We start from the raw sequence: 24,584 nt of genomic DNA, 5'->3' as shown, positions 1-24,584 counted from the left end.
TTGTTTTTTTTTGTTTTGTTTTGTTTTGTTTTTTTTAGCCTTATGATGCTTCAAGCAAGTTGATCATTTTGTGCTGGCTGGCTGTGTTTGTACCTATCCTAGGGAAGTGCAGTGAGGAGTCCAGGAAGGAGCCACGGCCTCAGACCAGTGGCTGCAGCTCAGTCTATCTGACCACTCAGTGTAGAAACAGCCAAAGAACTAAAACTCAGTACTCCCAGTTCTTGGGCTTTGGTGGCAGAGACCAAATAAACCATGGGACTTATTCCCAGCAAGCCCAAAGCCTTTCAGGCACTGCTTAGGAACTGTCCTTCAGAAGCCAGTGGGTGGCCTCACAGCCCACCTCGGGCATGGGGTTGGCAGTGCTCTGAGGCAGCCAGTGACTGGACCGGTCTCTGCCTACTCCAGCACAATAGTGTGCTGCTGCTGGCATTCACACAAGTGCTGCACTGTGTGTACTCCTAATCTCTATTTTAGTGTCTCCAACAGTCTACTGGTTAATTAGCAATTTGCTGCCCACGAATATGCAAATGAGTGACAAGCCCAGGTTCTCTGCATCTGTAATTATTCTGCTGATGTACAAATCACTTTCTTCCCCGTGTAGGTTTTTCCGTGTGTGTGCATGTTCGTGCATCAGGGATTTCATTATTTTTAGAAGAGTGCTCTGTGCATTTTTATGCTTTAATAAAAGAGACTTCAGTGATTACTGTATTTTGAAATATACATAATATATGCATGTCCCTCCTCAATTCCAAATTCATTTGTTGGATTTTTTTTTTTTTTTGCATAAAGAACGGCGAGTTAGATTTATCAAGGGGCTACAATCCAAATTGCAGAGAGTCAGAGCACAAGACTGAAAGATACACATTTCTGCAGCTGCCAAATTCTTATCTTGAATCAGTGTCTTGTAGTATTTGATTTTCTCCCAGCAGCTCTGTGAGTACAGCCACAAGCTGCCGGCCCCATCTGCCTGTTGGAGCACAAAGCTTTCCTGTTTGGAGGTGGAAACGGTTTACATTTTTTTTTTCTTTTTTTGGATGGGGGTTTTGTTCAGGGCACTAAGAAAGGCTCTCATGTTAAATTAAGTCAATTAATAAATGGAGACACATTAAGCAATCAATTTTGTCAGCCTATCTCCCCAGCATTATGTATGGTTGGCTGTAATCACAAGATAAATGCAATGTGCTGATCTATGGTAATGTTCAATAATACATTCTCCGCCAGGCTCAATTCATCAGGGAGTTTCAGTAGGAGAGGTATTTGTTATTGGCTGTCTCTGAACCTCAAGGATAACATTTCTGTCCTTTTGATTGGCTGCCTCGCTGCTGCAAGATTCTAACCGTCTTATTTTGATGATGAATATGAAGGCGCGCTAAGCCGGGCTGGAGCGGAGTGTCTCGGAGGCTGTGCTCCGTTCAGAGCCCAAGGACTTACAGCTTCCTCTGCTGCCTTCCTGTGCCAACAACCCCCCAAAAGTTGTGATGCTTTTCTTTACACAGTGCTTTGGGGCTGTGTTGGATCTCATTCACCTCCGGTTTCAGCACTACAAGGCTAAACGGGTTTTCTCTGCTGCTGGGCAACTTGTCTGTGTGGTCAACCCCACGCACAACCTAAAGGTGAGTCACTTCCTCTCGTGCTCTCTGCCATCTCCACGGGGACTCTAGCCTTTTCTATGGGGAGCTCATGCAAATAGTTTGTTGGTACTAGGACCCCTGCCTCAGGGGATGCTTGCGCTCTCTGTATAGCTTGGTGCTGTTACCATGACTGTGTGTTGTTTTCTGGACTGGCAAGCAACAGAAGAGCCTGCATCTTATGCACACAGTCCTCCGAGGGGCGTGGGGGTGGGGGCAGAGGGAGCGGGGAGGGGGGTGGGGGGGAAGGGGCAGAAGGGAGAGTGAAGGGAAGAGTAGTGTAGAGGTGTCCTTCCCTCCCTCCCAAGCATTTGTGGGCCAGTGCTGAGGAGAAAAAAAAAAATCTGAAAAGTTACCCAAATTGTTGTCTGTCCCTCCGGACAGTACAAGGATTTGGCCCGTGCAGAAGTAACGTCAGAACTGGGGAGCTTTGAGTTGACAAGGGGCCGTTTCTGCAAGAGTTTGCCCTTGTCCTCAAACTGTGTCAAAGTGTGTGTGTGTGTGTGTGTGTGTGTGTGTGTGTGTGTGTGTGTGAGAGAGAGAGAGAGAGAGAGAGAGAGAGAGAGAGAGAGAGAGAGAGAGAGAGAGAGAGAGACTGTCTGTGTTGCTGGGAGGAGCTTAGCTCCTTTCCCTCCTGCCAAGGAGATGTGAGCCTCCTCTGAGGAGAGCAAGCAGTCAGAGGAGAGCTCCGCTTCAATTGTGTAATAATGAAACCAGCCAGGAGCTGCAGCGGCTGCCTGGAGCCTGCAGGCGCCTGCCTGCTGGGCTGCTAGTGGCTGCCTCACCTGCTCGCTTGGTGCTGCTTTCTTCCCGTGTCAATGTTCTAAGCCAAAATGCAGGGCTAGAAGGACCTCTACATGTCAGGTGCAGATGAGGAAATTAATGAAGAGACACTGCCTAGGGATGTAGGGAAGATGAGGAACCGGGAAAGGGCATGCTGGGACAGCACAGCTAAACTCCCCAAAGGTGAAATTGTCCGAAAATCAACTAAAATACAAGACTCATTAGATTGCGGCTTGGCTGCCTTTACAGTACTGGGGGACTGAGGGACGGGGGAGGGGCTGTGTCTGCAACTGAGTGTGGGACTGTCTCCTAGAGACCGAAGCTGTGATTCTGACCACTGTGGTCCCGCAGTGTTGAGCGATGGTGGGTGCGATATGGATGTTGTACAATAAACTCTCATGATCGGATGGATGGTCCTAAGCCCTCCTGCTGCAGACCGGTGTTTATAAGCCTTCCCCACCTCCATTCCTGGAAGTCTTTAAACTGACAGCTGTCTGGAGCCTCTGAGATCATCTTCCAGGGGCAATGTGATAGAGGGGGTGTGGACTATACTGAGACCCCCACTGGCTTTCTGTGGTACCCAGGCTGTGACAAATCCCCGAATCTCGCCGAAGCATTCATGTGTGCTCTCCCTGTCTTACGCTCATTCATCTCTTTCCTCTTCTGTATTTTTTTTTAATGGCTTGGTTTTATAAATGAGAATTCTCTTCTAGACAACCTTGGCAGAGCAAGTATATAGTAACCATATTAAAAATAGTCTTGAATTCCATCCCATGGCCACTTTGGAGACCTTACTCCAATCCCATTATTTTGTCAACTCGTATTAGTTACTTCCCTGAGGCAAGAAATATTGTTTACTCCTGTTTTGCATTTTAATACCTTTTAAAATTATGCGACATAGCAGCTCTAAAGTTTGAATTTACGTGGTTCACTGACTGCGCCCAAGGATGGGGAAGGGAGGGTGCTGAGGTTTTGCTGGGCAGCAAGGGGAAACCATCTGTGTATGTTCTGTAGTGATGACTGCTTATGGACCACAGCAGTCCTGTTGCCCCAGTGCAGGGGCCCAGGGTTGGGGTAAAAGGCCTTGAGTTACCTTGGACAACTATGTGACTGAATGACTCAACCTTTCTCAGCCTTCCCTTCCTCATTTTGAAGACAAACCTAGAAATATCTGTCCTGCCTTCTGCATGGTTTTCTGAAGCTGCCAAGAGATAGTATGGAGTGGTTGGGAATGAATAAAAGTGTTTGTACAATCTCTCCTCTAAACACACACACATACACACTCATACACACATACACACATACATAAACATACACATATAAACACATATACATACATACAAACACATACACACACATACAAACACATGTGCACACATACAAACACATGTGCACACATACACCATGCACACACACCTTGCATGTAATTTATAGGCTTTTCAAAGAGTGTCACTTAAAGCTTTAAGATAGCTTATGTTTCTGTAATCAGGAACAGAAAAACATGTCATGTGCTTTTAAGGAGTGATTTTTCATGGTTTACTTTGTGTGTACACACACGCACACGCACACACACACACACGTGTGCTCACACATGTGCATGCATGCATGTACACATAGACACTCACACACACATGCACACTCAAACACACACAGAGACACAGACACACACACACACAGATATATATATATATATATATATATTGCTCATTTGGCTTTTCATTTCCCATTAAAACCCCCTTAGGAACTTAGCTCATTAGAGTCTCACTGTAAGCAAGCATGATGTGTTGTGTGCCATAGTGTTTGGATCCCATACACAGAACTTGGGGGGGGGCACTGCTGGCAGAGGGATGCACCCAGCAGCCAAACTGCTCTGTGGGGTCTCCATCAGCTCATGCTTACCCAGTTCATGTCACACCCAGGTGACAGAAGGTCAGCAGATCCACATTCAACTTGAAGCTAGCAGACAGTGACAGACTGTTAAAATACAAGCACCATCGGCCTGCTGATTAAACTAAAAAGTGCATACAAACACAGAAGAGTTCTTTCCCTAAATGTTCACATCCATAAATAGACCACACGAAAAAAAAAAAAAATCTTTGCTATAATAAGCCATGATCTGTTGGGGGGAGGGAATTCCTTTTTTGGAGGGAAAAAAAAAAAAAGCTGTATTCTGTTAGCCCAGAATAGCTATCGACCTGTGGTACTTCCCCGTACTTTAGGACGGGCTGGGACTTGAGGTGGTGACTGAGGCTATGGAGCACACAGCCTTGCTTTCTTGGGCTTCCTGGAGCTACAGAGGCAGCTGTGAAGACTGTGGAAACAGCTCTGCTCTTTGCTGAGAATTCTAACAGCATCTAAGGACCATGAGCAAGCGCTGAGTTATAATTTGCTGGCTGAGCAGAGAACACCAGGTAGCGTCTACAGGTCACCTTTATTGGCAGTCTCACTAACCCAGGAGTCCTTCTAGCTGATGCCCTTCCTTGCAAATGAACAGCAGAACCTTTCCATTTTGGATTGCAGATACTGTAGCTAAAGCCATCATACCCATACATCCATTCTAAAGGGTCCTATAGAACGTACAGCTGACCTGGAACTTTGAATACCTGGTTAGAAATGGGTAAGCCAGACTCACTCCTTGTATCCTCCTATGTCTGTCTGTACCTGCCTGTACTTGTAACGCTTTGCCTAGATCAGGACTTCAGATGGTGCCCCCCCCCCCCACACACACCCACACACACACACCTCATTTACTTTCCATGGAAAGTGCTCCGCCAGGTAGCCAGCTTTCAGGTTGTTGATCTCCAGATGCTGCCCATCCCCAGGCTGCTTCTTGGTCACACTCCTTGTATCTGCTGCCCCTTCCCACACAAAGCAGCTTCCCTTTTCTGGTTCATCTCCCATCGGCCTACCCACCAGAAGCAGCCCTGCCCTGTCTGCAGACACATCCTTTGCAGAGTGTCCCAGCCAGTTCCTGCAACCAGGGTTCTCCAGGGAAGGGTCTGCAGGACCCTCTGATCCCAGCCCTCAGCCCTTCCCAAGCCCATAGTGAGCTGAGGTGACCGGGTGACTTCCTCCTCTTAACCACGGCTTTGATAAATGAGTTTTTAAAAAGAAATGCTAGCAAAATGCTTTCTGGCAAACTTCCAAAAGGCCCTGTCTGAAGCGCCACCCAGTGTCCTCCTCTGTATTGGGCCAAAGTACCCCACTTCCTTGTCTCCATTCGGCTAGATAGATCCCTGCCATTCTTTCTTATAACTCATTAATCTTAGATTTACAAACAGAACACACACACACACACACACACACCACACAGTGGTGGTTTTAAGTGCCTGACAGATGCAAAGTCTGAAACTGGAGTTGTTCCAGGTCCAATCCTTGCAGCATCTCTGTGCCTTTCATTCTGAGAGCAGCTTGTGTGGATGAGTGTGAGTGCCCTGCTGGTGGAGAAGGGAGAGTTGTATCAAGGAAGAGGTGAGAAAGGGAGGAGGAGGCAGGAGATGAGGAAGAGGAGACTAGAGGGAAAGGGAGATTAGAGTGAGGAGGGGGAGGGGAGGAAAGGGGAGAGATGAGAAAAGTGGGAAGAGAGATGTGACACTAGCAAAGTCCACCATGGCTTCTGCCTCTGCTGTGTGGGATGGTCTTTGGAAATCCTGAACTGCCCTGGGGGCTTTGCTTAACTCCACAGGACACAGCACAGCAGGGCATGGGAAGAGAGCAGAAGACCTAAGTGTTTTTGGAGATTGAGAGGCAGCCTTTGGAGTGTTCAGCGTGAATGCCCACTTTAAAGCAGTTCAAAGCTTTGCAACAAGATTGTTGAAGAGCTGGTATGTGGGTTACCCAGTTCCTCCCCGCACAGCCACATCAGAGGGTCCCTGTTCTCAGTCTCTCTGACATTTCCCCAGGTTCTTTTCCAGCCTACTTTGGAGCTCTTTCACTGCTGTTCCGACCTGAGAAGTTAGGGGGAGGGGGGCGGGGAGGGCAGATTAAGGTCCACCCTCTCACACTTTTAAACCAAAGGCCTCTTTCAGCCCCTTGGTTTCTGCAAATATTCTATGACACTATGGGCACCAAACAGCCATGCAGCTTTTCTGGTTATCGGTGATTTCAAATGAGGCTCCTGAGCCATATCCGGAGGCCCCAGGCCCAGGGCAGTCATTTAGTTAGCTGTGTGCTAGTGATTGTCTTGCAGAACCAGGCTGGAGCTGGAAGCTGGACAGAGGTAAGCGGATTCCCTCCGTTCTGCATTTACCCAGCAGCCTCAAGCCCATTTTGTGAAATTCCCTTAGCTAGGCTCTCTCTACCTACAAGGACGGTGGGTTTCAGAGGGAGTTTAAGCTGTCAGTTGTCTCATTTCCCTCTGAAACCCACAGTGAGGTCAGAGATATTTGAGCACTTTTCCCAAGTTAAGGCAGACTACTTTCCTAGCAATTAACAACACGGGGGGGGGGGGGGGGGGGAGCAACTGCCTGAGACAGTGTTTTGTACTTAAAAAGTCATCTTGCTCTAAGCAGTGCAGTGACCTGTTCAGCTATGCAATTTCATAGACAAGATGTCCACCTGGGGAGTGGAGACCTGCCTCTGCACAGATTCTGTAGCTCAAGGAATGGTGGAGAGCTTGTCAAAGCAGGGAAGGTACAGTTTGTATGTAGCCAAGGAAACTGGGACCACAGAGGTGGGTTCCCTGTGCTAGTTTTGCTAGTTTGTGCTGGTTTCCTATGGCTGCGACGTGCCAAAAAGGGCAGAGCTGGGAAGGAAGCATGGTGTTTGAGCTGATTATGGTGTCAGTGGCCAGGGCAGGTTGGGACCCAATGCTGCGTTCCTGGAGCACATCTCTCCCCAGTTCTGAATGGACATGCAAAGTTTATATACATTTCTTGGGTCCAGGATGAGAATTCGACTTGTTACACAGTGCGCCATGACCAAATCACGGGGACTGTCGTTTCCAGCTCCTCCAGCACTGATTATTTTGAGACTAGGGACCTCTGCATTTCAGTGATAGATATCTTTGACCTTTGTGAGCCTTGTTTCTTTTCATTTGTAAAATGGGAGTGTAGAGGGGTGGGGAAGAACAGTAAGACTCACCTCCATATCATTACCATTGGTGATCATGCCTGTTGTTAATGCTGTTGAGGCGACTCAGAAATGCCTTCCTCACAAGTTAATGGTATACCTTGGCTCATCCCAGGCTGGGCAAGTGGTACACATTCTGAAACCTTTGGCACAACGTAAACATGACCCAGTCCTTGTGTTTAACTTGGATGGGTGGACAAACCCCTCAAATTTGATGTTAGAAGGTATGGTAGTTTGAAAGAGATGTTCCCCCAAATTCTTAGGCATTTGAATACTTGGGCCTCAGTTGGTGGTTATTTGGGGAGAATTAGGAGGTGTGGCCTTCCTGGAGAAGAAATGTCATTGGGGTGGGCTATGAGGTTTCAAAAGACTTGAGCCATGCCTAGTGCTCTCTGTGCCTCCCACGTGTGGCTCCAGATGTGAGCTCTCAGCTTCTGATCCCATCGCTGCCTCTGCTACCTCTCTTCCACCATCATGAACTCTGACCCTGTGGAACAGTAAGACTCAAATAAACCCCTCCTTCTGTATTGCCCTGGCCATGATGTTCTGTCACAGACAGGAAGTTACAGCAGTGAAGCTAAGGCAATTGAAGGCCAGCAGTTCAAAGCACGCTCTTCAAGGGACGGGGATTAGAACAGTGTACCAATTCAAGTCTAAACCATGAGGCTCAAAGATCAAGCATCTAGGGGCTGAAGAGATGGCTCAGTGGTTAAGAGCACTGCTTGCTCTTCCAGAGGTCCTGAGTTCAATTCCCAGCAACTACATGGTGGCTCACAACCATCTGTAATGGGATCGGATGCTTTCTTCTGGTGTGTTTACAGTGTATTCACATATATAAAATAAATATGTAATTCTTTAAAAAAAAATCAAGCATCCAGTCCAAGGTCACAGCTGATGGAGCTACAACAGGGACAGGTCTCACATACTCATGCTCTTTGTTCAGACTCTGCCTGAGGCGATACCATGAAGGTACGAGCACTTCGGTGATATGAGTCACCAGCAGTGTTGAACATCATCTTAGAGGGGCTTTGTCAGCTGGTCCACCACGGGGCATCAAAGAAACAACCGTTTCTTGTGTCTAAAATGCTGATGTAGACACATGACTCAGGCACACGTGAGTGTTTATGGGAAGTCACCAAAGCCAGGCAGCCACCACTCCAGATGGACAAATAGCGGGATAGAGCAAGTTCTGATACCAAAGGCTACATTTTCACTTTGGCTGTGAGCCCAGGATGAAAGCACTGTCAGAATCCAGCACCATGTTTTTAGCAGAATGGGCTTGCTTGCTTGCTTGCTTTCTTTCTTTCTTTCTTTCTTTCTTTCTTTCTTTCTTTCTTTCTTTCCTCCTCCTCCTCCTCTTCCTTTTCTTCCTCCTCCTCTTCCTTCTTCTTCTTTTTAGATAATTTAGAATTATGGTCTAACTGGGAATGTCAGTTATACTTTCAAGAGATATTGTATCTCTTAATAGATATAATTTCTGGGTCCTTTGATGTATTGTTAAATTATGAATCTATAATGAAGAATGTGCTCCATGCTGCTGGGCTATCTGCACTAGCATGAGGAATCAGAATTCCAGCAAGGAGAGAGTTGTACAATGGGAGGGGTGGGCTTCCCCCAACCCCCAAGAAGGCAGGAGAGGGAGTCATCAAAAGCCGTATTTATAGAGGAAAGACAAGGTTATCTTACCTAGAAGGTCCCACAGGCACAGAACCCAAACCGGTACAACAAGATAGGTTTTCCAGCAGGCTGACCAGCTAACCCGGCCACCTCCTGGCTTAGTTCCCAGACATCACGGCGTCTCAAAGTATGCCATACGACTTGGCCAAAATGTGCCAAAGAGTCCCAGGCCAGTCCCCACTCAGAAATGAAGGTTCCTTTGTCATACATTAGGTACTCGAGTAACATATTCCAACCTGAGCCAGGCCACACCCTGAAACTCTCACACAGTGGTTTTCTATTGTCTCAGACATACTCAGGTTAGTAAGTCATGATGATGAATAGTCACAAAGAACTGCCATTGACTGAAGGCTGGCTATGCCCTAGAACTGTTTAGTGCAGAACTGAGCGTTTAACTGTCACTAGGAAGGGATGTATTATTATCATACTCCACTCTACATAGTATCAAAGCAGAAGGAGGTTAATGGGCTGGCCCAATATAAATGAGTTCTTGGTGAGTAAGCCCTCTCTTTCTTTGATTGAAACCCTGTGCCTTTTGACACTTCTTGACATGGTGCTGTGTCACAGCTCACAACCCAGCCAAGCAACTTGCTGAGGACTCATATTGGATGCAGGGTCTCTCTCACTGTAAAATATGGAGCTGAGAGCTTGTTTCATTCACCCTCATGTATATAAACACGGGGTTGATGTCCTAGCTCCCGCTGAGCAATCCTGGGAGGCTTTCTCTGTATTTCTCAAGGCTGCAGGTGGGGTTGGACATTAATTTTGCTCCCTTCCTCTGTCTGCTAAAACCAGCTCCGAGCCAACTATTGCCTCCGAGTTCTCATCTCGGGTTCTGTTGAGGGGGAACTCTGTGCATATAGATTTTAGATTGTGGATTTAAAAAAAAATAAACTATATTTACTGAGCACATACTAAGAACCAAGGACCATGCAACATATAGTTTCCTTAAATTGCTTTGAACACAAAAAAATGGGGGAGGGAGGGTGCTTGTAAACCTTTAAAGACAATCAACCAAAGGGGTTGTGTATATTTTATTGATATTCTTTTTAAGAAAGCTCAGAAAATTGGTACTGAATTCCTCCAAACAGAAGAAGCAAGTAAATGTACATGTAAAATTATGGGACCGTGGATTCACAATGATGACTCTAGGAGATGCAAGTCTGCAGTTTCTGAACTCAAGGGAATTGCATAGAGTCTTTGATACACGGAAGTGGATGTTAAAATTAGATGTGTGTCCACGACACTTGTATTTCAGCCTTCCCTGCATCAGGTCACACCACAAATTGTTTCTAAAACAAGAGAGTATTGAAGTTGAAAGGAAAACTATCACCTGCTATTACACTGATCTACTTGGAGCCTCTGACTAATACACAGATTTGGTTAGCCAATGGGAAAAGGATTGTCCAAACATGAAATCTCTCACAGGGTGAGCCCCATCAGAGACTTCATTGAAAAATAGCAAGGATCTCAGAGCTGGCCTCTGCCTTCCCTGACAACAGCCCCTCTTTCCCAAGATGGCTGGCTAGACAAGGCCCTCAGGCGTAGGTTACTGGCAGGCGTAGATCTGCAGAGTGCTGTAATCATTCAGACTCAAGCAAATTGCCGAGCCTTTCAGAAAACTTACATGGTATTGATTTTTGAGAGATTCAGTGAAAATTTCACAGAGAGATAATAGTTAGGAAGGAACACGTGTGAGCAGGAGGGAGGGGAAGCCAACACAGGGCTTTTGGGCTGAGCGCAATTTAAGACCCTCTCAACAGACAATTTAAAAATAATCACAAGTTATGAACATATACGTCTGGAAGTGACATTCAGTGTACCTTTTCCAAAAGATCACTTGGAGAAAAATACTTATTTTCTCAAATACCAGTTAATTGCTAGGTTTGATGCCAGTAATCCCAACACTTAGGAAGTCGAGACAGGAGACTTACCATGAGTTTAAGGTTAAAGTGGACTATGTTGTGGCTTTCAGGCCAGCCTGAGCTACAGAGCAAGATCCTAGCTCAAAAGACAAATATAAACACATAAATAAAAATAAAAGAATCAGTGAATTCTCATATGACATTTTAAAATATCTATATTGGAGTCCCTAATAAGTTTTAAATTAGCAAAATTGTTCTTATCGTTAGTGATTGAAACACTGCTGCTGAATAATCTGTATTTATATAAACATTAGCCATCTTCGGTTTTTAAATACCAAAACAGGAAGGAAGGACAAGAGCAGCAATGTAATTATTATTATTTTATAATTAGGAGATGGTTCTAGTGTCATGTATGTTGCTGTGACAAAACGCATTGACAAAGAACGACTTAAGGTTGAAAGAGCTTGTTTGGCTTATGACTCTAGGTCCATCACCCTGGAGAGGTCAAGGCAGGAAGTCGACTGGAGCAGCTCGTCACCTTTGATCCAAGAATAGAGGAAGAACAAATGTAGACAAATGTTCTCTCACTTGTTCGCTCAGTCTCTCCATTTCTACATAGTTCAAGAACACCTTGTCTAGGGAATGGTCTTGCCCACAACACCAATAAATCTAAGGCAACCCTAGAGATGTGCCAACCACATGCAGACATTTCCTAACAGGGACTCTCATCTCAGGTCATTCAAAGATGTGTCAAGTTGACAAGTAGCTAGTCCAGAACCTCAAAGCGTTCCCCATTTTCATTCTATATGGTGAGATATGTTCAAATATCAATTTGACAACAGTATCTAAGATGCATTTTCATTTAGGAATAGAATTGTGTTGAGGCAGGGTCTCTCTCATTGTTTCTGCTACCTGTGTGCTCCAGCCTTGCTGGCAAGTGAGCTTCCGGGTTATTTTCCAGTCTCTGTCTCCCATGTAGCCACAGGAGTGCTGGGATTACAGATGCTCGCCACTGCATTTGGCTTTTTGGAGGTTCTGAGAATCAAACTCCAGTCATCAATCTTGTCTGGCAAATGCCTTAACCCAATGAACCATCTCACCATCCCAATAAGCATAGCAATTTAAGCAGAGAATCAGATTTAGAAGTTAGATATTCACCTCTGTATAACCATCCTACTAATATTTGCAAGAGACAGGTTGACGGCAATTTTGAACCCATGATGTGGCTCGAATTCTGTTCCTCTTCTAAGATGTTTGTTCGTGTGAAGGTCCTTCCCGTGGTGATGTCTGCTTTCCAATGTCAGCTTGTGCTAAGTAGTCTATACATTAACAACTTTACAACTTTTAAACTTTCAAATAGAAAGTTTTATTAGCTAGATGGGTTCCTTTTAGAAGACTTTTGAGAATATTATTCACATCAACAAAGGAAGCAGGCTTCAGACATGAAAATGACTTTGGTCTAGGACAGGGAAGTAGGCTCAGATACTTTGGTCATCCTGATAAGCCTTTAGAAACAATGATTATGGGAGTGTTCATGGAATTTTGTTTATTGTCTTGTTTGTTCTTTGACTGTTTGTGTTAATTGTCTTGCTTGTTCCTTGACTATTTGCATCTATTGTATTGCTAATTCCTCAACCTAGAACCGACCTTAATACATGCATGTAATTAAAATGGTATAAAAGCAAAAAGGAGGAGAGGGGATAGAATGGGGTGTTCTAAGAAGGGGAAACAGGAAAGGGGATGACATCTAAAACATAAATAAATTTAAAAATCTAATAAAAAATAAATTAAAAAGTAAAAAAAAGTAAAAAATGAAGGTTATGACTGGTGGCAGTTCTCTACTGGAACCTCTCACTGGGGTGTGTTTTACAGGCATAGACATACACACACACACACACACACACATGCGCACACACAAACACACACAATCTCCATTGTGCCTTCCAGTTAATTATAAACTGGGAATCACAAAGGAGTCTTTACTTTTCTGTAGTTGCATAAGGAATGCCCTTATAAGAGAGGTTCCTTCTTATACAGAGAAGCAAATATTGTTTATAATATTAATGTAGAAATACACACACATTACTTTATTGTACAATATTATACACCATGCAACCTCTAGAAGATGCCACTTGTAGTTTGAATGAGAATGGACTCTAGAGGCTCATGTGTTTAAATACTTAGCCACTAGTTGGTAGAACTGTTTGGAAAAAATTAGGTGTGGCCTCATTGGAGGAGGTATGTCACTGGGGGTGGGCTTTGAGGTTGCAAAAAGCCCAAGCCATCCTCATTTCCAGCATTTCTCTCTTTTTCTGATTCTTGCTTATGAATCAGGATCTAAGCTCTCACATACTGCTCCAGGGCCATGCTTGCCTGCCTGGTGCTATGCTTCCTGCCATAATGGTCATGGACTCACCCTCTGAAACTGTAGGCCCACAATAAACTGTTTCTTTTATAAGTTGCCTACATCATGGTATCTTAGCATAGAAAAGTAACTAAGAAACCATCATACATTCACAAATGTTGAAAGAGAAGAGTATGACATGCATAATTATGAAAAATGTTTGGACATTACAGACTTCCTGAATGGATCCAGGACCCAGAAGCAGTGGTGTACCTCTTGGTGTACTAGCCTTAGGGTAACAGTCACTTGGGGATCTTTTCAAATTGCTGCTTACTGCTTCCTGCTACTTAAAGACCCCCCAAGAGGGGAGACCCTCACTCTAGTCTTGGAATATCACAGCCACCCAATAACTCACAAGACACTGATCTCGATGCAAACAGCAAGAGGCTTTATTTTGGGAATCAGCCGGCTGAGGTGGAGACTCATAATGAGGAGTGTCAACCCCAAGTGCAGAATGTGAGGGGTGTTTAAAGGAAAAAAAACCACAAAACCAGGGGGGTTAGGGGAAAGCCAAGGAAGAATACTATAAAAATTGTGGAAAGTCCCAACCCATTATTCAGTCAGTCATGTCGGGAACACCCTGTACATGCTTTTCTCAGGAATTTAATCTTGCTTGACTGTCTTCTTTGTGGTTAGCCAGTTCTTAGAACCTAAAGCTCCTGAACTGGCTGACCTGCATTCTTGGTTCTGCCTTTTTGTGGTCAACTAAGTTCCTGGAACATAGCTGGCCTGGCTCCACTTTATCTGCTAGGGGTCTTAGGCTCCATTAGGATATATAACTATCTATCTATATAACTCTATATATCTATATAGATCTATCTATCTATCTATCTATCTATCTATCTATCTATCTATCTAACTCTAGATTCACATTTAGTTCTTACACTACCAACATTCTGAAGCACTGTATCAAAGGTGGGGGCACTCTACTGCATTTGGTTTCCTGGATGATCCTTAGGGATGTGGTAGAAATACTACTCTATAGAAAGCCCTGCACTAGCATCTCCCTAAGAAAATAACACCCAAGAATGACTGAAGAGAGTTGTGCACATAATTGCCATCCTGGCTCACTCTTCCTTTGGAAGTCTACTTCAAAGATGCCTCCTTCCCTCAAAGGAAAAGATGGCTCCCAGTCTGTCACATAACAGAGGTCTTTGCATGGAAAAGAGAGGGAAATAAGAAGTGCTTCTCTATTTTGCCTAGGAAAATACATAAAAAAAAATAAATAAATCCTTACTGTTGACAGTGTTTATACAGTGATGTCAGAGTTGGCTCTAGTGAAATGGAAATAATGACTTTCTCACCAAAACTTCTGAAAAATGGCAAAAATCAATGAATTTTGCCTTTCAGACAGAAAATAAATTATGGTGATTGGAAATCTATATCTCATAGGCCTATTATAAAGAGTTTTATTACATCATTATAAGCAACATTTGCTTTCCTGTGTATTTTTATGAAGGACCTCTCTTATAAAGGCATTTCTTAGGTACCTACAGAAAAGCATCCTTTGTGTTCAGTTTATAATTAATAACTAGAAGACACAATAGAGATTTCATAAATATATGAAATATGTTAATTACACACACCCCCCAGTGAGAGGTTCCGGTAAAGAACTGCCTCCAGCCATAATCTTCATTTTTTTTTTAAACAGAAAGCTTTGTTAATGTGAGTAATATTCTCAAAAGTCCTCCAAGAGGACTTTTATCAGCCATCTAGCTGATAAAGCTTTTTATTTGAAAGCCTAAAAGTTGTAAAGTTGTTAATGTATAGGCTACTTAGCACAAGCTGACATTGGAAAGCAGACATCACCACGGGAAGGACCTTCACACGAACAAACATCTTAGGAGAGGAACAGAATTTGAGCCATATCATTGTTTCAAAATTGCTGTCAGCCTGTCTCTTGCAGATATTAGTAGGATGATTATATAGAAGTGAATATCTAACCTTCTAAATCTGATTCTCTGGTTAAATTGCTATGTTCATTGTGCTGGTGAAAGGGTCCATCGGGTTAAGGCACTTTTCAGACAAGATTAATGACCTCAGTTCAATTCTCAGAACCTCCAAAAAGCCAAATGCAGTGGTGAGCATCTGTAATCCCAGCAATTCATGCGGGAGACAGAGACTGGAAAATAACCCAGAATTCTCCTGCAAGCTAGCCTGGAGCACACAGGTAGCAGAAACAATGAGAGAGACCCTGCCTCAACAGAAGGAGGGAGAGAACTGATTCTTGAAGAGCTGTCATCTGAGCCACACATGAGCTGTTAAATGAACATGCCTGAACACACACACACACACACACACACAAATAATAATATGTTACTTTACTATGCTTATCAAGGTGAAAAACTCTTACAATCGTCCAGTCCACTCTTCATAGTGTTTGGTTATATATGTGGGGTTATACATTAATTTTAGTGTTTATTCAAGTATTTAAGTATCTTATTAAAATGTTTTGGTACAGTCCGTTGCAACTGGCTAATACACTGTGTCTAAGGATGAAATGCCCTTAGGCAAATGGACCTGCAGAATAATTTATATTTGTTATAAAGCAGTTTCAAGTAGATAAAAATCCTCCCAGAATAAAGCCCCAAGCCTATGGCCTCATGTCTTAGGTAGGGTTTTTATTGCCATGATAAAACACCATGACCAAAAGCAACTTAGGGAGATAAATTTTATTTCATTTTACATCGTGTTGTCCATCATTAAGGGAAGTCAGAGTAGTCACTTAAGGCAGGAGCCTGGATGCAGGACCTGATGCAGGGCCATGGAAGGGTGCTGCTTACTGGCTTGCTCCCCATAGCTTGCTCAGCCTGCTTTCTTATAAAACCTAGAAACACCTGCCCAGTGGTAGCACCACCCACATGGACTGGGTACTCCTACATCAATGAAGAAAATACCCCATAGCCTTGCACACAGACCAATATAGTAAGGGCATTTCCTCAGCTCCTGAACATACCTGGTGAAGAAAGTCTACCTAGAGTGCAGGGGTAAAGCCTAACCAGCTCTCCTTGCTTCCCAGTGGAGTCTGAGCATGCAGCCTTGGTCTGTCCATCTGTCAAATGACAAGGGTGACACTTGTTTCTTTGCATCCTTCCGAGGTAACCTTGCTGTCCAGAGCTAGCGATTTGCTGTTGGGCTGACTTTAGATACTGCCTTTATTTAAAAGAAAATTGAAAGCTAGATGTGGTGGGGCACACCTCTCATCCTGCTTGTGAGACAGAGATGGGGGACCAGAAACTCAATGCCGGTTTTGGCTACATGGTGAGTTGATAGTCAGCCTGACCTCCACATGAGAGCTAGTCTCAAAAACCCCAAACCAATCAAAGTTTAAAGTTTGAGGTAATTTACACTGAATGGTGGAATGAGGGGAAATGAGATGAGAGTGAATGGAAAGGTCAGGTAAACTGATTTTATAGCTTAACCCATTTTATTAAAGGTGACAGAGATTTAGTAGAAAAAAAAATCCACATGTGGATTGGAAAGATCAAACACTGTGATGATTAGTTTAAATTGTCAACTTGACACAGTCTAGAATCACTTGGGAAGAGGGTCTCAGTGAGGAGTTGTCTACATTGGTTTGGCCTATGGACATGCTGTGGGGATTGTCTTAATTGTAATAACTGATGTGGGAAGACCCAGCCCACTATGGATGGTGCTATTCCCTATGCAGGGTGTCCTGAACTGTGCAAGAGTAGAGCACAAGCAAGCAAATATGCGAGCATTAGTTTCTTTCTGTTTTTTGAGTGTGTGACTATGTGATATGACTAGCTGTTTGGGGGTTCCTACTTTGAATTCTCTACTGGACTATAAACTGAAATTGTAAGCTGAAATCGGCCCCTCTCTCTTCTAAGTTGCTTTTGGTCAGGGCATTTTACCACAGAAGCAGAAATAAAACTAGAACATATACCTTAGACTCAAATGTGACTTCAGGCTTAGTTCTAACATTCCTTACTATGGCACGTTACTTACTCATCCTGAGTTTGGGTTTCTTCATTTGTAGTAAGACACGTAATATGAGGGTAATGAAGGCAGATGAGGTGATTATATATCACTGCACCTAGTCCAGTACCTGGTACATACGCATACTTACAAAAAAAATATTCTCTTTTATATTCTTCTTCCATGTCAAATAAAGACTCTTCAGGGAAACATCTTCCCTTATTCAATCTAGTAACCTCAAGAAAAATTTCTGGGAGTGAAAATTTCAAATTACAAAAGGAAGTAAACCATATCCCTAAGGAAGGAACAAATGTTCAATGCAGAAATGTCTGTTAAATTAATCCATCATCACCAGATGTGTCTGTTAGATTCTTTGAGTTCTGTTTGTTTGTTATATACATATATCAGATATATTAGGCAGGTGAGACTGTCTCACTACGTACCCCTAGCTGGGCTGGAACTCTCTATGTAGCCCAGACTTACCTCAAACTTACAGCTATCCTCCCGACTCTGCCGCCCAAGTACTGGGATTACAGGTATGTGCCACCATGTCTGGCTTATTTGTTATCTTGTTGAAGAATTAATAAGATTGGTTTCTTCATGTACTTCTTCTGCACACCTCCCTAAGAACTCCCAGAGTAAAAAATGGAAACTAGGAAGATAATTTCCCTCCATGGAGCTGGGAAAATTAGAGACAGTCATTGTTGTAGTAGGCCAAGGGACACAAGTCCAGATGGATGTGTCTGTCTTCACATTGGACAAATTTCACACTGGACAGCCCAACAGGCTCTAAAACCTGCTCTTCCCCCTGTCTGGAGCTGGCACAGGTGTCTGCATAGTTACTACTAACCTACTGCAGAATCAAGATGGCAGATGTGGCACCTTGAGGTCTTGCAGGTGCATCCATATCAACAGAATGTGGTGTCTGCAGAGTGGGCACCAGTAAGTATCTCAGACAACTGGGGATGTCCAGTGGCAGAAAGCAGGACCATAGCCAGAGATTAGCCACCAACACTGGACTTTCCATGACCCAGTCCTGCCTCCTTCTTCAGCAAAGGCTTTCCTGATTACCCTGTCCCAGAGGAGAATCAAACGCTGCTTCGTCTTGGGTCCCAGGAGATCCTAGAAGCTCAGTGCTCAGGCTTCACTCTGCTTTCATTCCTGTGGCTGTGTCCTTATCAGATGATGAATTCCCCAAGGATGCATAGCCCAAGTTTGTAGTGTAAACAAAACGACTAGAGCATGGTGGCTTCTTAGCAAATGGAGTACATGTTAATAAACAGAAGCTAGTGGTTACAAGAAGAAGGCAAGAGGTGGCAGATATGAGCAGATTATCGAGGGACTTGGGGTGTGCCTCAGCCAATAGAGTACCTGCCTACTCCGTGCAAATCCCTGGGTTCAGTTCCCAGCATCACACACACACACACACACACACACACACACACACACAGAGAGAGAGAGAGAGAGAGAGAGAGAGAGAGAGAGAGAGAGAGAGAGAGACTGACTCACAAAGGCATAGCCTATATAGACCTGCAATCCCAGTACATTGGAGGTGGAGACAGGAGAATCACAAGATCAAGGTCATCCTCAGATTACAAACCCCACTCTCCCCCACCCACCACCAAAAAAAAAAAAAAAAAAAAGGTAAAAATCACCTGAGCAGGTAATGAAGGTAGCAGCAGCTTAAGGTGAGCTTGTCTCCTGGAGCATGCTGTGAAGAGAAAACAGGGTGGTAAGTGGTAGGTTCAAGGCCAGGGGACAATGAACAGTAAAGCTGCTTCCAGCCCTTGATGTCAGCCTTCACAGTTACACAGAGCAGAGAAGCCAGCAGAGATGAACACAAGCAGCAAAGTGCCAAGCGCAGCAGGCTTGCCTGGAATAATTGCTTCAGCCTCATTGCTAAGAAAATAAGCTGTTGAGTCCAGGATAATTCTTAGTAAGAAATTGGCATTCAGGGATTAATTGTTTAGGTAGTAATGACTGCGGCAACCCAAACTAATGAGAACCGAAAGGTTTCCGATTTGAATATCATGAGGGAAAATGGGCTTTGCCAGGCTGAATGGGACAGAACTGGAGACTAGTTTTTGTGAGAGGTGGGGGATGGGTGGTTAGCCTGAGCACTAATTGGTCGGGGGGGGGGGGGGGAGGAAGAGAGAAAGCGTTTTTTGTTTTATTTGTGGGTTTGTTTGTTTGTTTTTTTAGAACAGCCTAGGAAGACTAGTAAACAGCTCATGCAGCTGCCTCAGAAAAACTCGTGATTGATTGTTGCAAGCTTGGCTGAGTTCTTACCAGAGGCCCAGGGCAGCTTTAAGCCAACAAGGCCAAAATGAGTCACCTGCTTGCTGGGAGAGGAGCCCACTCAGGGCCTGGGGTAGACCACTTCTGCTCTACTAAGCCCCGACCTTCACCAGTCACCTTCCTGTCTACAAAACCCAGCTGGATGGCAGCACTCACCTTGCCAACCCCCGTGGTGGATTGTGGGTCGCAAACGAGACTATGTCTGGCAGGTTGCTCAGCAATCCAGATCACTAGGCAGTGTAGGAAGGGTGATAAAGATTCATTCATCACCCATTTCTGGTCCTCTCATTTGCCCTGATTCGTTCCTAACAGGACTCTGACCAACCTGCTCGTGTTTCTGTAGCTTCTTCTAGAACGCTGAGCACCGTGAAGAATAATTGGAGTAGAAAGCACAAATTCAGAATCCAAGAGACCTTGCCTGGGCCCGGCAACTGGCTCTGTGGCTACAGTGCTTGCTCGAGGACCTGAGTTCAGCCACCAGTACAGTCATTAAAAAGCCATGTGCAGCACCGTGTACCTGTAATTCCAGCTCTGGGAGGCAGGAACCAGAGAATCTCAGAGCAGGGGTTGCGGTGCAGAGCCTGACGGCCTGGTAGCCTAGATAACTGAGCAGTTTCAGTCAGAGATTCTGTCTCAGAGACAGACAGACAGACAGACAGACAGACAGATGAAGAGACAGACAGAGATGAGCAGAGAGGGAGAGAGTCAGAGACAGACAGAGAGATGAAGAGACAGACAGACAGACAGATGAGAGAGACAGACAGATGAAAAGTCAGACAAAGATGTACAGAGGGAGAGAGTCAGAGACAGAGAAATGAAGAGAGAGACAGAGAGATGAAGACAGAAAGAAAGAGAGAGACGGGTGGATGAAGAAAGGAGACAGACAGAGAAACAGAGACAGACCTGGGATGGTTTGCTCAGACCAGCTGGATCATACACTGAGAGCCTGGGTGGGACTTGGCCTGTTGTAAGGGAGCCTGAGAAGACTGAGCTTAGGTTTTGCCTTGCTTCAGGGACCTACAAGTATTGCAGATCACAGGATGGAGGAGAGGTGGGGTGAAGACAATGGAGCAGCATATTTGTCCTGCGCTATGTTGTTGCCTTGAGTATGTTTTTATTCATTCTGTTGTGGGGAATAGAGCCATAACGGGAGGTTGAAAGGGTCCTTGGAAGATGGTCCCTGTAATAGTCATCTAAGGGGAAGTCCCAAGTTCTTCACCAGTCTTCCAGCCACAGCACTTTGGATAGGAAATGTTCTTGGAGGATCAATGTTTGAATGCATGATCCCCAGGGTAGCAAAGTTCAGATGTGGGGCCATCAAGCAGACTTCTGGCTTTGTCACTGAATTAATCTCTTGGGAAATGGGGCTTAGTTGAGAAAGTTGATCACTGGAGGCATGCACTTGGAGAGCCTCTTTTGTCTTTGGTCTATCTCCCTCCATCACCTCTCCCTTTTTCTTATCCACCATGAGATAAATGGCTCTCTGCCACTGTGTGGTCCCCACATGACCTCATGCCTTGCCACAGCGTAAGAGCAACAAAGCCAGGCAACATGGACTGAAAGCCTCTGGTCCCATGAGGCTGACCCAGTTTCTTACCCAGTATCCTCCTGGTTTTGATTCTTTCCATTATTGGTGATAGAAATTCAGAAGAGGTCTCTTGAATTCTTCCCACTGACCAGAGGAGACTGAGGGCCCAGCAGACACTGCACACTTGATCAGAGGTTCTGAGAGGATGTAGATCTGACACACTGAGGGTACAGGAGAATAACAAGAGATGCCAAGAACCCAGAGAACTTGGAACTGTGGTGTATTGTTGGAAGGAATGCAAATGACCCAGATGCTATAAAAAGTCAAGTGGAGTTTCCTCCCAAAAAAATTAACACAGAATTACCATATGACCTAGAATTCTGCTTCCAGCTATGTACCTCCAAGAATTAAAAACAGAAACTGAAATAGACACTTATACATGAATATTAATCACAACATTACCCATAACGGCTAAAAGGTGGAAAAAACTGATATGCCTATCACTAGATCAACCAATCAATAATACATATAGTAGAACATTATTTCGCCATAAAAATGGAATTATGATGTATCTTGTATCTAAAAGATTTAAACCTTATGCTTTGTGAAATATGCTAGAAACAAAGTAACTATTTCCATTTGTATTATTTATGTAAAATAAGCAAATCTAGGTAATAAGAGGGCAAGGGGAGGAAGAAGTGGGTGTTACTGCTGGTGGCCATGGCTCCTGTCTAGAGTAGTGAGCATCCTTTGGGAACAGTAATGATGGCTGCATATTGTGACCTCAACTCCACTGAATTATACACTCAAAAACAGTTAAGACGCTAAGTGTTATGCCAGATACATTTACCAAAATAAAAAACATGCACTCTATTTAAGAGACAAGGGCCAGAAAGATGACTCAGTGATTAACTTACTTGCCAGGCAAGTGTGAGGATGGGAGATCTGATCCCCGCAGCCCGAGAAAGTACCAGATGGGCATAGTGGCAGGGGATCTCCAGATCAAGCTTGCCTTGCTAGCCATATTGGCGAGCTCTAGGTTTTTGTGACCCTACCTCAACTAATTAGGCTATGAGTAATTGAGGATGGCTTCTACCATTAACCTCTGGCTTCCCCCAGGCGCTGACACACAAGTGCACAGACACCCACATGTACATATGCCCGCACGCATACAAAACATGCACACAAATGCGTGGCACATCACAAGTGCAGGAGTTGGGGGGCGGGGAGCCTGCCAAGTGAATGGCAAAAGAAAAGAAACAACAAAAGCATGGCCCCTGAGCCAAGCTTGGCATGGCAAGACCCTTGCCCGCTGGGTGACTTCAGTCAACAGCTCACTGCCCTTCACCCTCCAGTCACTTAATATGGCTGCTTGACATGGTAGACTCCTTGACTCCTGCTATGGACCGAGAAATTCTCTTTAACACCCAACTCCCAAAGCAGCCTTTGCAAGATGCCAGCCTGGGTTAGATTCCTTGGCTGTACTCTGTCAAACATCTTCCTTTGCAGGATGCAACTTAGTGGTGGGTGAGACACATACATGATTCACATGGTGATGGGGATATAATCTGAGACGTGCATGAGTAGGCAGTCCCATAATCATGTGACTATCATACAGAATATTTAACAAAAGCGTATAGGACAGTCTAGGTTTACATATCTGGTACAGCTCATTGCTCTTAAGGTACACGTCTATACAGCATGCTGCTGTATTGAGTGATACAGGCGTATATCACACTGCTACTTGCATACTTAGACCCATCTATACCCAGAAAACGTACAGTAAGAATACTAACCCATAAATATCGTTCAGCTCCATTATAGTCTAATAGAACCAGTGCCTTAAACATCTATTGTTGATGTATACATTCCAGTGTGCTGCATGACTTTATTTAAGCAGTGTCTGGGTCTGCTGTGAGACATAAATGCCATAAAGCAAGACTAACGTTTGTACCATCTCTCCATGGTAGAAACACCTTTCCAGGCTAGCCCTCAGTAAATACATGCCCGTGGCAGAAACGCACAAACAAATGAGCTTCTCTGTCATCTTTGATCATGTCTCCTCTGTCCACTCTCTTCTACCACCCATCCTCCACAATACTTATGTCTTTCATTGTTGATTTGTGTTATTTATGCCTGTGATGTCCCTACCTTCTCATTAGAATGGAAACCCAGTGAGAGCAGGGACCATTTCTGCCTTTCCCCGGGCAGTATTTCTAGTATAGAGCAGTGCTTGGCATATTCCAAGGGCTCCATGTATGTTTATTTAATCAGTTAATAATCAGGCCTTTGTTAATCCTTACACACACACACACACACACACACCTTTTCTAGACAGTCTCATGTAGCCAGGCTGATCTTGAACTTGCCCTGTAGCAGAGGCTGGCCTTGAACTCCTTATCCTCATGTCGCTACCCATCCAACCACTGGGTTTACACACTACCATGTCTAGCACTTCCTCAATTATCTTCTCTCAAATCTTGCTGTTTCTGTATTGGTTCCAACACCGTCTACAAATGTCATTTCCTGCCTGTCCTGTGCTGCCATAACCCCCCATGTTTACAAAGGGAGACATCCCTAAAAGGGAGACATGCCCCTGCTACATGCTAGCCTCTTGTGTTCCCTATCTCACGGTCCACCCACCTCGCCCACACGAGATATGTAAAGCTCACTATGCACAGCCTTCACAACTCATTCTGTTCTCCCCACAAAACACCCTTCTCTGCTTCTTCAGTGAGTTCTAACCCCAGGACCTCTTCTATGTCACCTCATGCCAGAATCTCTCCCTAAGTATCTTGTCTCTATGTCTATCGTGGTACAAGACTGCCAAGCCTCTGCTCTCCCCTTCCACTGAAGTAGCTGCCCCTTCATGAATTCATCTCCATACATGTCCCATTGCCTGGTGGATGTGCGGCCAGCTCTCAGTGAAGCAAACTGTTGTTGTTGTTGTTGTTGTTGTTGTTGTTGTTGTTGTTGTTGTTGTTGAATTTCCTCCTGACTGAGATGGACGGCCTCATGTCAGTAGAGCCATTCTTGCATGCGGTGCCTAGGAGGATGCTCTGAGCCTTGATCTCTATAGGCCTTTGCTGCACTTTGTGGATGAGGAATCTGTAGCCATAAGTGACTGTTCCCACCTGGCTCTTGTATCTCCCACTCCCTCTTTCTGGGTATCTAGAACTCATCATCTGTGCAATCCCCACTCCAAGCATAAACTATGGCAGGAGCAAGCATGGCTCTCTGCCTGATGGGCAAGCCTTACTTTCATAGAGACGGGACAGAACTCAGGTGGACAGGCTTGATGGGGCATGCATATCCCATATGAAAAAGAGCCAGGAGTTAGGGCAGTTATCACTATTGTGCTGCCTCTCCCACACTACATTCTAGAACACTAT

The 24,584-nt window shown here is 44.6% G+C and overlaps 1 protein-coding gene across 1 annotated transcript in view; it reads left to right on the top strand.

The window, feature by feature from the left end:
* The first annotated feature begins 1,303 nt into the window (after window positions 1–1,303).
* Window positions 1,304–24,584, top strand: part of Siah3 (siah E3 ubiquitin protein ligase family member 3) — a 67,354-nt gene continuing 44,073 nt past the window's right edge. Inside the window, exon 1 of the mRNA XM_034499120.2 lies at window positions 1,304–1,613. Coding sequence (XP_034355011.1) covers window positions 1,479–1,613 — 135 coding nt within the window. The 5' untranslated portion in view covers window positions 1,304–1,478. The remainder of the gene's footprint in view (window positions 1,614–24,584) is intronic.

The sequence above is a fragment of the Arvicanthis niloticus genome, chromosome 3 (assembly GCF_011762505.2).
Source record: "Arvicanthis niloticus isolate mArvNil1 chromosome 3, mArvNil1.pat.X, whole genome shotgun sequence".
Classification (NCBI taxonomy): Eukaryota; Metazoa; Chordata; class Mammalia; order Rodentia; family Muridae; genus Arvicanthis; species Arvicanthis niloticus.
Note: the sequence above shows the minus strand (reverse complement) of the source record. Positions and strands in the feature narration are given on the sequence as shown.